Source organism: Microcaecilia unicolor, chromosome 2 (genome assembly GCF_901765095.1).
Source record: "Microcaecilia unicolor chromosome 2, aMicUni1.1, whole genome shotgun sequence".
NCBI classification, from domain to species: domain Eukaryota; kingdom Metazoa; phylum Chordata; class Amphibia; order Gymnophiona; family Siphonopidae; genus Microcaecilia; species Microcaecilia unicolor.
Window position 1 is genome coordinate 500,832,065 of NC_044032.1, and position 15,289 is coordinate 500,847,353.

Here is a 15,289-nt window from a genome sequence, read left to right on the forward strand (position 1 = left end):
ATGTCACACAGGCAGGCTGATACTTTGGCTTGGATTTCGGCTGAGATTTCTGGTGTGGAGAGGTAGATCTGGGAGTCATCTGCATAAAGATGATACTGAAAACCATGGGATGAGATCAGAGTAACAAAGGAAGAAGTATAGATAGAGAAAAGAAGAGGTCCCAGGACAGATCCCTGAGGTACACCAACTGACAGTGGGATAGAAGTAGAGGAGGATCCACTAAAGGTAAGCTGGGAGAGATAAGAAAACCAGAAAAGAACAGAGTCCTGAAATCCAAGTGAGGACATCGTATCAAGGAGTAGGCTGTGATCAAGTGTCAAAAGCAGCAGACAGATCAAGAAGGATGAGGATAGAATAGAGACCTTTGGATCTGGCCAGGAACAGATCATTGGAGACTTTAGCAAGCAATCACCGAGCGCATTTCCATGCAGAAATGCCAAACTTTCAAAAACTGGTTGACCCCTCTAGAGGTTGCGAACTGAGGTACCCTTTCATTTTGGGCACCACAAAATAAATGGAATACCAATCGGATCACTGCTGTACCAGAGAGACCGGAACTACTGCTCCCATGCCCCTTAACTTTAGAAGTGTCGCACGAATACCGCCCTTTTGAAAGAGTTGCCACAAGGGGATTCCAAGAAAATCTGTGACGAGAGCACATAATTCTAACTTGTAACCTTCTCGAATAATGATGATGACCCACCGGTCCATGGCGATCCAGGCCCACTCCTATAGAAACAGGGACAGCTGTCCCCAAATTGGAATGGAGGAGTGGCCCAGTGCCCCATCATTAAGCAGGACGGGCATTGGAGAGGGTATGGTTATAAGAGGGCAAGTTCCTTTTATCCGACCAAAAGGGCTGTCTAGAGGGAAAGCACGACAGTTGAGATAGAGAAGTACACCCCGGACAATAATGGCGGGCATCCCGAAAGCAATTGTGAGTGGACCCTGAGTGCAGAGAAGGTTTGGTCTTGTCCTCCGGCAAGCGCTGAGACTTGAAAATCTCCCAGGTCCTTGTCCACCTTCGAGGTCCTCCCCAAATAACAGTTTGCCCTTGAATGGCAGCTTAACGAACTGCTGCATGGACGCCAAGTCCGCTGCCCAATGACAGAGCCACAACAAAACACCTGGCCACAACTGCTAGCGACATCTATTTCACCAAAGCAAATCATATAAAGAATCCGCTAGATAAGCCAGACCAGTTGCCACGTCTGGTAACTGGGTGGGTAGTGGAGCCTCGGCCCCTGGAATGGCATCTGTAAGCAACTGAGACATCCTTGCACAGTGTAGGAACTACAGACAGTCACCTGCAAAGAAAGAGCTGCTACTTCAAAGGACAACTTAAGGGCAGTCTCTAACCTCCAATCCTGTACATCTTTCAAAGCCAACCCTCCCTCAACAGGTAGGGTGATGATCTTGGTGACAGCTGTCACCAGCGAATCCACTGTAGGAGTACAGAGCTTCTCCAGTTCTGCAGGGGCCATGGGGTAAAGTCTAGCCATAACCTTCGCAACCTGTAATGGAGATAAGGGAGCATCCCACTGAGCAGAAATAATTGCCTGCATAGCCTCCTGAATTGGGAAGGACCTATGCAACCGCCTAGTGCTGGCCATCTTAGGACTGAAAGTAGCCGGAGTAGGTTATCTGGAGATACAATATCCAGGGCCTTGGTGATAAAGGGAGCAAGTTCCTCCCTATGAAAAATGTGGACCACAGCAAGATCATTCATCTCCTCTGTTCGGATAGCTCCCTCCTCCAAATCCAACTGCGCCTGCAGAGAAATGGTCACCCCAGAGATCCCTCCCTCAGACAATGGTGGGGATTAGGGAGCCAGAGAGTCCCCGTCAGAAATAGATGTGCACCGTCAACACTTAGGTGTTTGATTCTCGGGAAGGCTGAGCTGAGGAACTACAGCACTGAGCTAAATTGGCCCCCTGAATAGAAGCACTGGATCCCTGGCCTGATTGCCTTAACAGGTAAGCTTTATGCAACAGTAAAATAAAATCGGGTGAAAATGCATCACCTGGCCCTCCCCCTGCAGGGAACCCGAACGGGTCTGCTGGGGACTGCATGCTTGCAGGACAAATCTCCAAAGCAAATACAGCTGGAAGCGCTATGCTAGACTTGCGCTGCAAAATTGTTGCCAGGGCAGCAAACTCTACAGAATGCTGGGGACTGCATGCTTGCAGGACAAAGCTCCAAAGCAGATACAGCTGGAAGCGCTATGCTAGACTTGCACTGCAAAATTGCTGCCAGGGCAGCAAACTCTACAGACAGCACATCCAAAGTGTGGGAAACCACCGAAGGTTCCACATAACCAGTCTCCTCCAATATCGGGTTCCCGGTGCCACATGCTAAACACTGCCCCGAAGCTGCTCTCCGCTTACTGCAGTGAGAGCAGGGTTTGATGAGATCCGCGTCACGTGGTGGTTTTTTTTTTTTTTTTTAAACAGGCAATGAAAACGCACTTATCTGTGCCCTTGGTCAAGGGTTCTGTGGAAGGGAGGTCTAATACTACTCACCTCAACAAACTCTGCCTAGGACCTGCCTCACAAGGTCCTGCTCCTTTTTTTTTTTTTTAAACTTGGGAGGAGAAATAAGGCAAGAGCAGAAGGGAGGGTGGGGAAGGGACATGTGGTAACCAGGTATACACCTAACGTCGCCACTGAACAGCTGTACACCCAAGGCTACACTGAGCTTGGGATAGCACGAAGAACCAGCATCCATGAAACCAGAAGCATGAAGGAAAACTTCCATCCGCCTGCTTGAGATAGAGAATACTGACTGGACAGGAGCATGATGTCACATGTACCACTTCAGTTCAGTGATCTCTATCTCCACCTGCTGGTAGATGGATGAGATTATATAGAATAAAAGTTTGACTGAATTTCGAAAGGAAAATTATACTAATAAAACAATTATGATTAAAGAATAACCACTCTGATGAAAGTTTTCTAATTTTAACTTTGAAATTAAAACCACAGCTTCAAACCCCAAAGAAAACAACAAAGTTGATTTGTTAATGTCAGGTTAGCTGCACTGCATTAAATATAAAGGGCTGATTCAAGGCGTTTACTTGTGCCCCTCTAACCTATTACCATAGCACCTTATTACATACATATGCATAAGGACAATGCAATTGGAATCCATTTCTATAAGGAGTACAAATTGTTGGGACCAGCATAACTAAAGAGAGCATCATCTTGTCTCTCTTTCTCCGGCTGGCAGTAGTTGAGAGAAGATACCCAGAGACTTCACAAAAAAGGGCACATTACACCCCTGTGCAACAGACTAAATAGGCTTTTTCTTTTATCTACAACATTGTGGAAATATATGCAGCCTTTTATCAGGATGGAATAAATGTTTGCAAATAGGGACAAGATACAACACCATGCCAATATTTCTGATAATCTGGGACCACAGTCACAAAAACCCTCATGATCCCCAACTCAATTCATCTCATGTTAAGGCTTGTGTGGTAGAGTAGGTTTGCAGAAACAGGCCAAGGGAAGAGAAAAAAAATATCAGAAATACAAGGGATATCCAATCTGATCACAAACCACAAGTTTACTAGATTTCAACAAAACACAGGCACGTTCACTTTACAACATTTAAAATCAAGTAAATACCTGTTCTTGTAGGTCGTTGTCATAGCTATCATGCAGGAGGAGACTCAGGACATATCTAGTGTAAATCATGGCATCAATACCACACTTCTCCAGCTCTTGTCCCAGCCAGGTCTGTACTGGGTCCAAAGCACGAAGCATTGACATTTCAGAAACAGAATCAGGGCCTGGATAAGAGCTTGAGGAGCCTTCAGATGGCAAACCATCCACAACAACTGTACAGATAGTGCGCATGAATCTAGGTGGTTGACATCCTTAAGACGTGAAGCATTTCCTGCTGCTGATATTCCGTCAGTATCTGGAGATTTTCACTCCAGTAAGATGGAGAGAAGCTTTCTTCCTAGAATAATCATTTATATTGCTGGCAGTTAGTTGTCTAGAGATGAACTTGGCTCTTCGCATAACCACTGATTAAACTGACAAGTAGCAAACACATGTAGATGTGTTTTTCTACCTTACTTTCACACCGAGGCCAGAATAACCTCTTCAGGAGAACCTACAAGGGGAGAAAGATAACAAAAGTTGTATAGCCAAAAGCATAAATGAAAATTAACAAACACTCTAAAAGGACCTTTATAAAAAAAAAAAAAAAAGCCCTCCAATCCCCTTTAATGGGATCTTTGTACTTAAAGAACTAAGGGGACATATTTTAGGTCTAGGGCTGTTTCAGGGAAAGAAAAAAATGTACCGCTATGTAATGAAAATATTAGGTTATTTTTTTAATGCATTACACTCTTGATTTAGCTGGGATAAACAAGACCAGATTAAACATCAGAAGGTTTATTACTCAATTCAGTTAGGGAATACTAAAAAAATCACTAAGATCTCTTACTTTTATTTCATTTCAGGTGAAATATTCACCTTGTTCCTAAAAAGCTTCCTACTCAGCACCCTCTAATTATGCATCGAAATAAATCTGGATGCTGCTGAGTTACTACCAAAAATAATCCTACATGACAGAGCTATAATTCAGAGGAAGCAGTATATACTGAGGGGAATATTACTATGACACTTATTAGCAAGCAGTAACCTGGCCATAGCATACCATCCAATGAAAATTTTAAAAGGTATCCTATGAAATGAAAGTCAGCCATTACACCAAAGGGCAAAAGTTATACATAAAGTAGTATGTGTTATAACATTTTAAAAACCAGATCACAGATTTTGAAAAGGCAAAATGGCACCCATCACAAAGGAAATATTCAAAGATACAGAACTGTTTGAGGGCGAGACCAACTCTGCAGAAAAAGTTTCACTACTGAAGTATGGACAAGCATATAAAACATTTTATAGTTAAAAAACTGTCCTCATGTTAAACCACGTGGGTTTTTGCAGGTGTATTACAAAACAAATTTCAAGTCCAAATCTACTAGCAAAACAATTACACCTTGGCTGACAATCATGCTTAAGGACATGGGGCATAAACTTATGAAAAAAATAAATCTCACAATTAATTTCTAAAAAGGTTTCATAAAAATCATTAGTAACAATGAATGTCAAATGAGTAGCAGCAAGGCTTGGAAATTTTAATTTGTTTCTGTACGATATTTGAATCACACTGAGGTAATTTTAAAACCCATTTGTGCACATAAAACAGAAGCTTATAGGCAGAAATGGCTTCTTTTAAAAATGCCAGGACTGCATGTGGATAGAAGTGTACAAATGCAGCCGATCGGGCTTAGGATTATCCCAACTGAGCAGAACCATTCCAGAGGAAGTACTGGAGGAAGGGTTACCATTTACTCAGATACAATATAAATGCATATAAAACTAAAACTAAGTAACATTTAAATTGCCATTTATATTCCGTTTTACCTGGGCAACCTGGCTCAAGATGGACTGCAATCAATGTATATCAATAGGCCAGGAAGTTTATGCACATATATTAAGAGGCCTCTTACACCCTTACTGAGGGTAACTTTATACTAAACTGAGCCACAACTTACTAACATACATTATTAGTCAATAGATCCTTTTGATCTCAACAGGGCTGCCTAAATGCACAAGATGCATTAACAATTTACAGTTTAGTATACCTAAGGGTCTAAGGATTCCCCTAACCTCCCAAATATTTCAGTTCAATCACTTGGCTACTTGAATGGAAAAGTCAACTTAGTGGGGACTTTTTGTTTTACTAAATATTTAAGTACACCATGTTTCAAAATAACAGGACCCTTTCCCTCTAAAAATGACGATGTACAATAATAAAACTGGGCTCACAAATAGACCTATAATAGACCTATAAAAAGATAATAAAAAATAAGTTTCTTTGAAAATCATGGGTTTTTCACTAAAAGATAAGCGCATAGTAAAATGTTGACAAACAAAATGTTATGGAGCAAAAACGTTTCTTAAAATGTTCCCTGAAAAAAACAATGGTCACCTAGTGCACTAAAGGAACTTACAACATAGATATTACCAGTAAGATGCTAATGAGTTAAAACAGCATATCCTGCAGGAGTGAGAGTGACTGGGCCACCACATCATTGACAACGCTGTTAAACACATTTCCTAAGTTCTACCTGGAAAATTTAAGGAAACCTTGGGAAGCTAGAAGACTGGGCATCCAAATAGCAGATGAAAGTTAATATGGACAACTGAAAAGTGATGCACAATGGGAAGAATAATCCAAATCATAGTTATTAGATGTGAGAGTCCACCTTAGGAGTCAGAACTCAAGAAAGAGATCTAGGTGTCATTGTAGATAATATTCTGAAATCTTCTGCCCAGTGTGCGGCGGTGGCCAAAAAAGCATACAGGATTCTAGGAATTATTAGCAAAGGAATGCAAAATAAGACCAAGATTATTATAATGTCTCTGTCGCTCAACTGAGTTTGATTCCCACTGCAGCTCCTTGTGACTCTGGGCAAGTCACTTAACCTCCATTGCCCCTGGTACAAAAGAAGTACCTGAATATATGTAAACCGCTTTGAATGTAGTTGCAAAAACCTCAGAAAGGTGGTATATCAAGCCCCATTTCCCTTTCCACAGTGCAACCTCACTTTCAGCAGTGTGCTCAATTCTGATCACCATATCTCAAAAAAGACAGTGGAATAGTGTATAGAACAAAGATCAGGGGACACTCAATGAAAATTATGAGGGAATACTTTTAAAACAAATAGGAGGAAATATTTTTTCACGCAAAGAATAGTTAATCTCTGGAACTCGTCAGAGGATGTGGCAACTGTGGTTAGCGTATCTGGTCTTTAAAAAAAAAAGGGAAAATTGTTTGTACCCCGCGCTTTCCCACTCATGGCAGGCTCAATGCGGCGGGCAATGGAGGGTTAAGTGACTTGCCCAGAGTCACAAGGAGCTGCCTGTGCCGGGAATTGAACTCAGTTCCTCAGTTCCCCAGGACCAAAGTCCACCACCCTAACCACTAGGCCACTCCTCCACTCCAAATTAGGTTCTTACCCTGGTAATTTTCTTTCCTTTAGTCACAGCAGATGAATCCATTAACTGATGGGTTATACCTGCCTACCAGCAGGTGGAGATAGAGAACACAAAGACACAGTGACTCTGGACGGCCAGCCCCTTCTGCCTCAGTAGATGAAATTTCCAAAGCAACGTGAATAAGAAAGGCAACATAACAAACTTTCCTCACAGTGAACAAACGCCCCAGAACCGGAACAACCACCAAAGGAGGGACGATCTCAACCTCCTGCAATAAGAACAGCATGTAGAAACTCTGAGATCTTGTCTTCACCTCCTCCCGAGGAGCTACAATATCTGCATGAAACATCTGGGGAAAAAAAAAAAAAACAAAGTCAGACAGGGAGGGATCATGGATTCATCTGCTGACTAAAGAAAAGAAAATTACCAAAGTAAGAACCTAATTTTCCCTTCCTTGTCACCAACAGCAGATGAATCCATTGACTGATGGAATGTATAAAAGCACTCATACGAAGGGTGGGAACAGGCAACTCCGCGAGCAAGTACTTGCTCACCAAAATGCGTGTCCTGATTCGCTGCAACATCCAGCCTGTAATGCCGTACAAACGAGAGCTGAGAAGCCCAAGTAGCCGCACAACAGATCTCATGAAGGGAAAGAACACCTGTCTCAGCCCCCAAGAGGAGGAAAACGCTCTCTTGGAATGCGCTTTAAACGCTTCAGGAGGAGACCATCCTGAAAGCAGATACGCAGAAAAAAATGACTTCCCTGAGCCAACGGGCTATAGTGGCCTTAGACGCCAGACCCCCGCCTCGAGGACCTGCCATCAATACAAAAAGGTGATCAGAAGTCATTTGACATCTGTAGATACTGCAACAGAGCCCTGCGGACATCCAAAAGATGCAATTGCCCAAAGGAATCCGGAAAGTCCTCCCTAGAAAAGGAAGGCAGAAAAATGGGCTGGTTCAGATGAAACGCTGAAACCACCTTAGGCAGGAAAGAAGGCACTGTCCGTACCATTACCCCGGACTCCGAGAACTGTAGAAAAGGATCCCGACAGAAAAGCGCCTGAAGCTCAGAAACGAATCTAGCCGATGCCATGGCCACCAAAAAGACTATCTTGAGTCACATCCTTCTCAGAAGCCCGCCTAAGCGGCTCGAAAGGCGAACGCTGGAGAGCCTTCAACATCAGCCCCAGGTTCCAGGCCGGACACGGCGACTGCACGGGAGGACGGAGCCGAAGCACCCCTCTGAGAAACTGGACAATGTCCGGATGCGCAGCAAGGGGCAAGCCAGAGACTTTCCCTTGAAAGCATGCCAATGCTGCCTCTTGAACTCGCAGGGAATTGTAAGCCAGACCTTTTTGTAAGCCATCCTGCAAAAGGTCCAGTATCGGCGAGACTGTAGCCCGCGTGGGTGTGATTGCCTTTGAAACACACCACGCCTCAAACTTGCGCCAGATCAGAGCATAAGCTGCGGAGGTAGACCGCTTGCGGGCCTGCAAGAGAGTAGAGATGACCTTGTTAGAGTAGCCCTTGTCTCTCAATTGCACCCTCTCAAGAGCCAGGCCGTAAGACCAAATCGGCAGGGGTCCTCCATCGTCACCGGACCCTGAATCAATAGGTTCGGCACCAGAGGCAAAGGGAAAGGAGCCTCCACCAGCACCCGACGGAGATCCGCATACCACGGACGCCTTGGCCAATCTGGAGCGATGAGAATTACCAAGCCTCGGTGCTGTCGAATCCGCAGGAGGACTCGCCCTATCAAGGGCCAAAGAGGAAACACATACAAGAGGCCCGTCGGCCAGGGTTGAGCCAGTGCATCCAACCCCACCGAGCGAGGATCTCTTCTTCTGCTGAAAAAGCGAGGGACTTTGGCATTTGAACTCGACGCCATTAGATCCAATCCAGGAGTCCCCTATTTGGCACAAATCTGAAGAAAAACTTCTGCCAGTTCCCATTCCACCGGGTCAATTTGATGTCTGCTGAGGAAATCGGCCTGCACGTTGCTCTGACCGGCTATGTGAGCTGCGAACAGCAGATGCAAGTGGAGCATGGCCCAGAGGAAAATCTGAGCGGCCTCCGCGGCCAGTGCCCTGCACTGAGTGCCGCCCTGGCGATTGATGTAGGCCACCGCTGTCGTATTGTCTGACAGAACACGGACAGGAAGCCCCTCCAGAGTCTTGTGGAAGGCCAGAAGAGCCTGGAATATCACTCTCAGTTCCAAGCAATTGATGGACCACCCCTCTTCCACGGGCGTCCATTGACCCTGAGCAAAGCTTCCCTGGCAATGACCTCCTAAGCCCGAAAGGCATCCATTATCACCAAGCACCAAGAAGGAAGTGCGAGCGGCATTCCCTGGCACAGCATCCTGTCGGAGAGCCACCAATCCATACTGAGCCGGGCCGCAGGGAGCCACGTTAGTCTGCGTTGGTATTCCTGGGAAATCGGAGACCATTGCTGGAGCAGAGCAATCTGCAGCAGCCTCATATGAGCTCTCGCCCAGGGAACCACCTCCATGGTGGCCATCATCGATCCCAGGTGATGAACAAAGTCCCAAGCTTGAGGGCGAGGCATCCGCAGGAGCAGACGGACCTGATTCTGAAGCTTGCATTGCCTGTGGTCGAGGAGAAAGACGAACCCCGAGGCCGTGTCGAATCGGACCCCCAAATACTCGAGGGGGGGGGGGGGGTCAAGTGACTTTTTGGCAAATTGATCACCCAGCCCAGAATCTGAAGAACCGTTATAACTCTGGTCGTGGTGAGTCGGCTCTCTGATACCCTCTCGCCTGAGAAAAGCAGCTACCACCATCATGACCTTGGAAAAGGTACGGGGAGCTGTGGCTAGGCCGAAAGGCAAGGCCCGAAACTGGAAATGTTGGCCCAAAACCGCAAACCGGAGAAACCGCTGATGTGGAGGCCAAATAGGTATGTGCAAATACGCTTCTTTTAGATCCAGAGACGTGAGAAACTCTCCTGGCTGTACTGCAACAATGACGGCGCGCAGGGTTTCTATGCAAAAGTGATGCACTCTTAGGGCCTCGTTGACTCTCCGTAAGTCGAGGATTGGTCTGAAAGACCCGCCTTTTCGAGGTATCACAAAATAAATGGAGTAGCGACCACAGCCGCGTTCAGCAGGAGGCACCGGAATCACCGCTCGGAGGTGCAGCAAGACTTGCAAGGTCTCCTCTACCGCCACCCATTTGACGGCAGTGCCGCATCGGGACTCCATAAATTCCAATCGGTAACCTTCTCTGATCAGGTCCAGGACCCACTGATCCAAAGAAATCTTGGTCCACTCCTCGAGAAAGAGGGAAAGATAACCTCTCTACTGCATGAATCGATGAGTGGACCGGCGTCCCATCATTGTGGAGGACGCCCTTGAACTCCTGGCCGTGGCCCGGCTGCTGCGGAACAATTGTCCGAGCGAAAGAGTTCCTCTGCTGAAAACGGGCACGTTGAGAAAACGCAGCAGAGCGCCCCGGGCAATATCTGCGAGCTTCGCGGAAACGTGGCCTGGAAGAGGAGGGAAAAAACAGGACTTTTGGAAGAAGGCCTCGGCCTATCCTCAGGTAACCGCTGGGACATAGAGTCCCCTAGGTCTTTAACAATCTCCTCCAATTCCTCACCAAACAGCAGAAGCCCCCGAAAGGGTAACCTCACCAGCCTTTGTTTAGAGGCCATGTCAGCCGCCCAATGCCACAGCCAAAGAAGGCGGCAGGCCGAAACCACCACAGACATCTGTTTAGCCGAAGCTCTGACCAGATCATAAAGGGCATAAGCCAAAAAGGACAGGGCAGACTCTATACGTGGGCCAACCTCAGTGAGGGACCCCACACCATCCAAGACTGATCAACCGCCTGATGTAACCAGGAAAGGCAGGCCCGGGTTGCATAGGAACTACAAATAGCTGCCCTTAAGGAAAGCCCCAAGATTTCAAAGGACCGCTTCAACGCAGATTCTAGCCGCCAGTCCTACATATCTTTCAAAGCGACCCCTCCCTCCATCGGGAGAGTGGTCTTTTTAGTTACAGTCGTGACCAACGCATCCACTTTAGGCATCCCAAAAAGGGCCAAGTGATCCTCACACAGAGGGTAAAGCTGACCCATAGACCGGGCTACCTTCAAAGGCCCATCAGAGTCAGACCACTGAGCTGAAATAAGCTCTTGGATGGAGTCATGCACCGGAAAAGCCCGAGAAGGCTTCTTAGTACTAGTCATCCTAAGATTAACAGAGGAGGCATCGCCCTCGGCCAGATCATCAATAGAAAGGGCCTGCAAGGCGTCAGCAATGAGAGCTGGCAGCTCGTCGCGGTGGAAAATCCGGACCGCCTTAGGATCATCCAAGTCCTGTGGCAAACAGGCACCCTCATCTAGATCATCCGTCCACGAGGGCCTGCCAGATCCCTCAGATTCCCCACAGCCTGACCATGGGGGGGGGGGGGGGGGGGGGGAGCGGCACCACTCTCCGACGGGGAATTTACCTGTCTACGTTTGGCGTCAGTCCAACGCTCGGGGGAAGCCGTAAAATCAGCAGCCAACACTGGGCTATCAAAACCTGGAGGGAATCCAGTCTGCAACGAAGTGTCAGACACCTCCGGCACAGCTCTCTAACATAAAGGCCTTATACATCAGCAGCACAAATTCAGGGAAGAAAAACTCACCCTGGCCCTCCGCCCCCGAATTAGGAGAAGCGGAGGAAGGAGCTCCTCTAGCAGCCTCGGAACGAGGCGTCCCCCTGCACTCAGACTCCTCCGCCACCGCGAGGGTCGAGTCATGCGGCGCTTCCAAAATAGCGCCCAATGCCAGCTCCATCGAGCAGGAAGAATCACTGCTCGCCATGCCCGTACTAGCACGAGCATCTAAGGAGCACAAACTGCAAAGCCCCGCTACTGACCTGTATTTACCACAGCGGGAGCAGCGCTTAACTTCTTCAGCAGCCATCACCCGAATGGACGGAAATATAGAAATAAAATGGCGGCATCGCACCAAAACTTACCCCGCAGAGAACGCTGTCCGCGGGAACCTCCCTGGAGGAGCTGGGCCCCACTCTCACCTCAGAAGACCGAGTCAACGAGCTCCGGTCAAGCTGCATAGAACCAGAATCTCTGGATAAAGCCTCAGAATAGCTGCGCTGTAAAAGCGTGCCCCCCCCCCTTTTTTTTTTTACACTGTGAGGGAAGTTGGAGGCAGGCAGCAACAGAGGGACTCCGGGAGGATGGGGGTATGGGGTAAGGCAGGGACAGGGAACAAAACCAAGTATGCCTTCAAAGTGGGCACCACCAGCCACAACACCCCCGCTCTACTGGCAAAGCACAGGAGCCTCCCCCCCAGGCAGAAATCCAGGAGCTGCTAAAGTGACATCCACACCTGCTGGGAGATAGAGATATACTGAGGCAGAAGGGGCTAGCCGTCCAGAGTCACTGTGTCTTTCAGTGTTCTCTATCTCCACCTGCTGGTAAGCGGATATAACCCATCAGTTAATGGATTCATCTGCTGTTGATAAGGAAAAAAAGGTTTAAACAAGTTCCTGGAGGAAGTCCATAGTCTTACTGAGATAGACATGGGGGAAGCCACTGCTTGCCCTGGGACTAGAAGCATGAAATGTTGCTACTAATTGGGTTTCTTCCAGGTACTTGTGACTTGGATTGGCCACTACTGGAAGCAGGACACTGGTCTAGATGGACCACTGGTCAGACCCAGTATGCCTATTCTTATGTTCTATCCATTCCTCCACTGCCAACTTGCTCAAAGTGCCCTCCCCCTTCCATCTGTTGCAGTTCAAGGAAAGGTGAGCCTTTGGATCATAGCCAGATCCCATTATAGCAGGCGAGTCACTTGGGCCAGGCACAGCACTTGGCAAGGCTTTGGCAGAAGACAAGGCAGACAGGACTTGGACTGCACAAGGCGAATGAGCCAAGAACCGGATCTAGAGAAGGCAGAACTGGAGCTTGGCAGGGAACTTAGCAAGGCAGGACTGGAGTTTGGAAGGAACTCGGAGACGAGGCAAGGCAGGAAATGGAACAATCAGGAACACACACAAGGAAACCAGAAGAGACCTCCAGAATTCCAGCACGCTGCCCCTTTAAAGGAAGCTCTTCAGAATGCACACGCACTCTAGAGACCAGACACCCAGGAACTGGACCAGCCCCAAAGAACAGCACCAGACTCCGGCAACCCAACAGGCCGGACCAACCGCTGTAGACCCCAAATGCTATGAGACCCACCAGAAGGGGTGAAAGATGCATCGGGGTGGGAAGTACAGTAGCAGATGTGACACCGTCTTTTGCATGACCATCTCTCATGAGATATCCTTTAGTTACTTTGGTCCCACTGTCTGAAATGGCCTTTTTTCCCCACATCTGCCGTTGGAACCTTCCTATACTAAATTCAAATCACTGCTCAAGTCTCATCTGTTCTCTGAAGCCTTCGATCTAACAACCTCCACCTAAGTGTCCCTCCTACCCTTTTTGTTTCTTCCCCCTTGGTTTTGTTTTATTATACACCTCATAGTCGGTTTAACGAACCCCATACAGTATATGAAGCACTGAAAATAAAATTAATAAAATGAGCATCTCCATGCATGAATCACAGCAAATGGTGGACATTTTGAAGATGTATTTTAAAAGCTGTCAACACAAAGGGAAAATTAGGTTCTTACCTTGGTAATTTTCTTTCCTTCAGTCATAGCAGATGAGTCCATTACGAGTGGGTTGTGTCCTTCAACCAGCAGGGGGAGATAGAGAACACTGAAAAACCATAGTGCCTCAAGGCTAGCTAGCTCCATCTGCCTCTTCAGTATTTGAAGCTTCCAAAGCAGTGTTACAGCGCAAAGCATAATAACATGAACTTTCCTCACAGCGGATGAACGCCCCAAAACTGGAGCTATAATTCAAAGGAGGGAATGAACTCATCCTCCTGTAACTGAACAGAAATCCTGAAGACTGTTTTCCAACTGCTCCCAATTAGGGAACATATCTACAGGAAAAACTGAACATAAAAGTAACATAAATCACATAATGAACCACTGAGGGAGGGCTCATGGATTCATCTGTTATAACTAAAGGAAAGAAAATTACCAAGGTAAGAACCTAATTTTCCCTTCCTTGTCATCAAGCAGATGAATCCATTATGAGTGGGATATATTAAAGCAATCCCTAGATAAGGTGGGAACAAGCCATACCACGCGCCAGCACTTGTGCTCCAAAATGCATGTCTCTCCTGGCAGCCACATCCAGCCTGTAATGTCGGGCAAACGAGAGCTCAGAAGACCAAGTAGCTGCACTACATATCTCTTGAACAGAGAGTGCTCCAGTTTCAGCCCAAGAAGAGGAAATCGCTCTTGTGGAATGTGCCTTAAAGGCTTCAGGCGGAGGCCGCCCAGATAGCAGATATGCTGAAAAGACAGCTTCTTTGAGCCAACAGGCTATAGTGGCCTTAAGACGCTGGAGACCCTCTGCGCGGACCTGACAAAAGAACAAAAAGATGGTCAAAGGTCCTGAAGGCATTTGAGATGCGCAGATATTGCAACAGAGCCCTTCGCAAATCCAGAAGGTGCCTGGAGCTCAGAAACCCGTCTCACCGATGTCACGGCCACCAAAAAGACCGTCTTTAAGGTCACATCCTTCTCTGAAGCGCGCCTAAGTGGCTCGAAGGGTCTTTAAAACTAACCCCAGGTTCCAGGCCGGACACGGAGCCCGCACAGGACGCAGCCGAAGCACCCCTCTAAGAAACCGTGTCACATCCGGGCAAGCAGCCAGAAAGAGGCCAGCGACCTTCCATCGAAAACATGCTAAAGCTGCCACTTGAACACGCAGGGAATTATAGGCCAAGCCTTTTTGTAAACCATCCTGCAAAAAGTCAAGTATCTGCGAGACAGAAGCCCGCATGGGTGTAATCGCTTTAGAAGCACACCAAGCCTCAAATTGGCACCAAATAATAGCATAAGCCACAGAAGTGGAACACTTGCGGGCCTGTAGGAGAGTGGAAATGACTCTACTGGAATATCCCTTGTCTCTCAATTGCGCCCTCTCAATAGCCATGCTGTAAGACCAAAGCGGCAGGCGGCCTCCATGGTCATCGGGCCCTGTGACAACAGGTTCGGTACCAGAGGTAATGGCAGGGGATCCTCTACCAGCATCTGCAGGAGGTCCGCATACCACGGCCTCCTGGGCCAATCCGGGGCAATGAGAACCACCTCTCCTTGATGAAGCCGAATCCACAGGAGTACTCGCCATATCAAGAGCCACAGAGGAAACACATACAGGAGGCCCTG

The 15,289-nt window shown here is 47.4% G+C and overlaps 1 protein-coding gene across 1 annotated transcript in view; it reads right to left on the minus strand.

Annotated features, from left to right (window-relative positions):
* Positions 1-15,289, minus strand: part of KIAA0232 (KIAA0232 ortholog) — a 323,689-nt gene that overhangs the window by 251,299 nt on the left and 57,101 nt on the right. The window contains 2 exon segments of the mRNA XM_030192183.1: positions 1,374-1,514; positions 3,630-4,122. Of these exon segments, the coding sequence (XP_030048043.1) occupies positions 1,374-1,514; positions 3,630-3,860 (372 nt within the window). The 5' untranslated portion in view covers positions 3,861-4,122.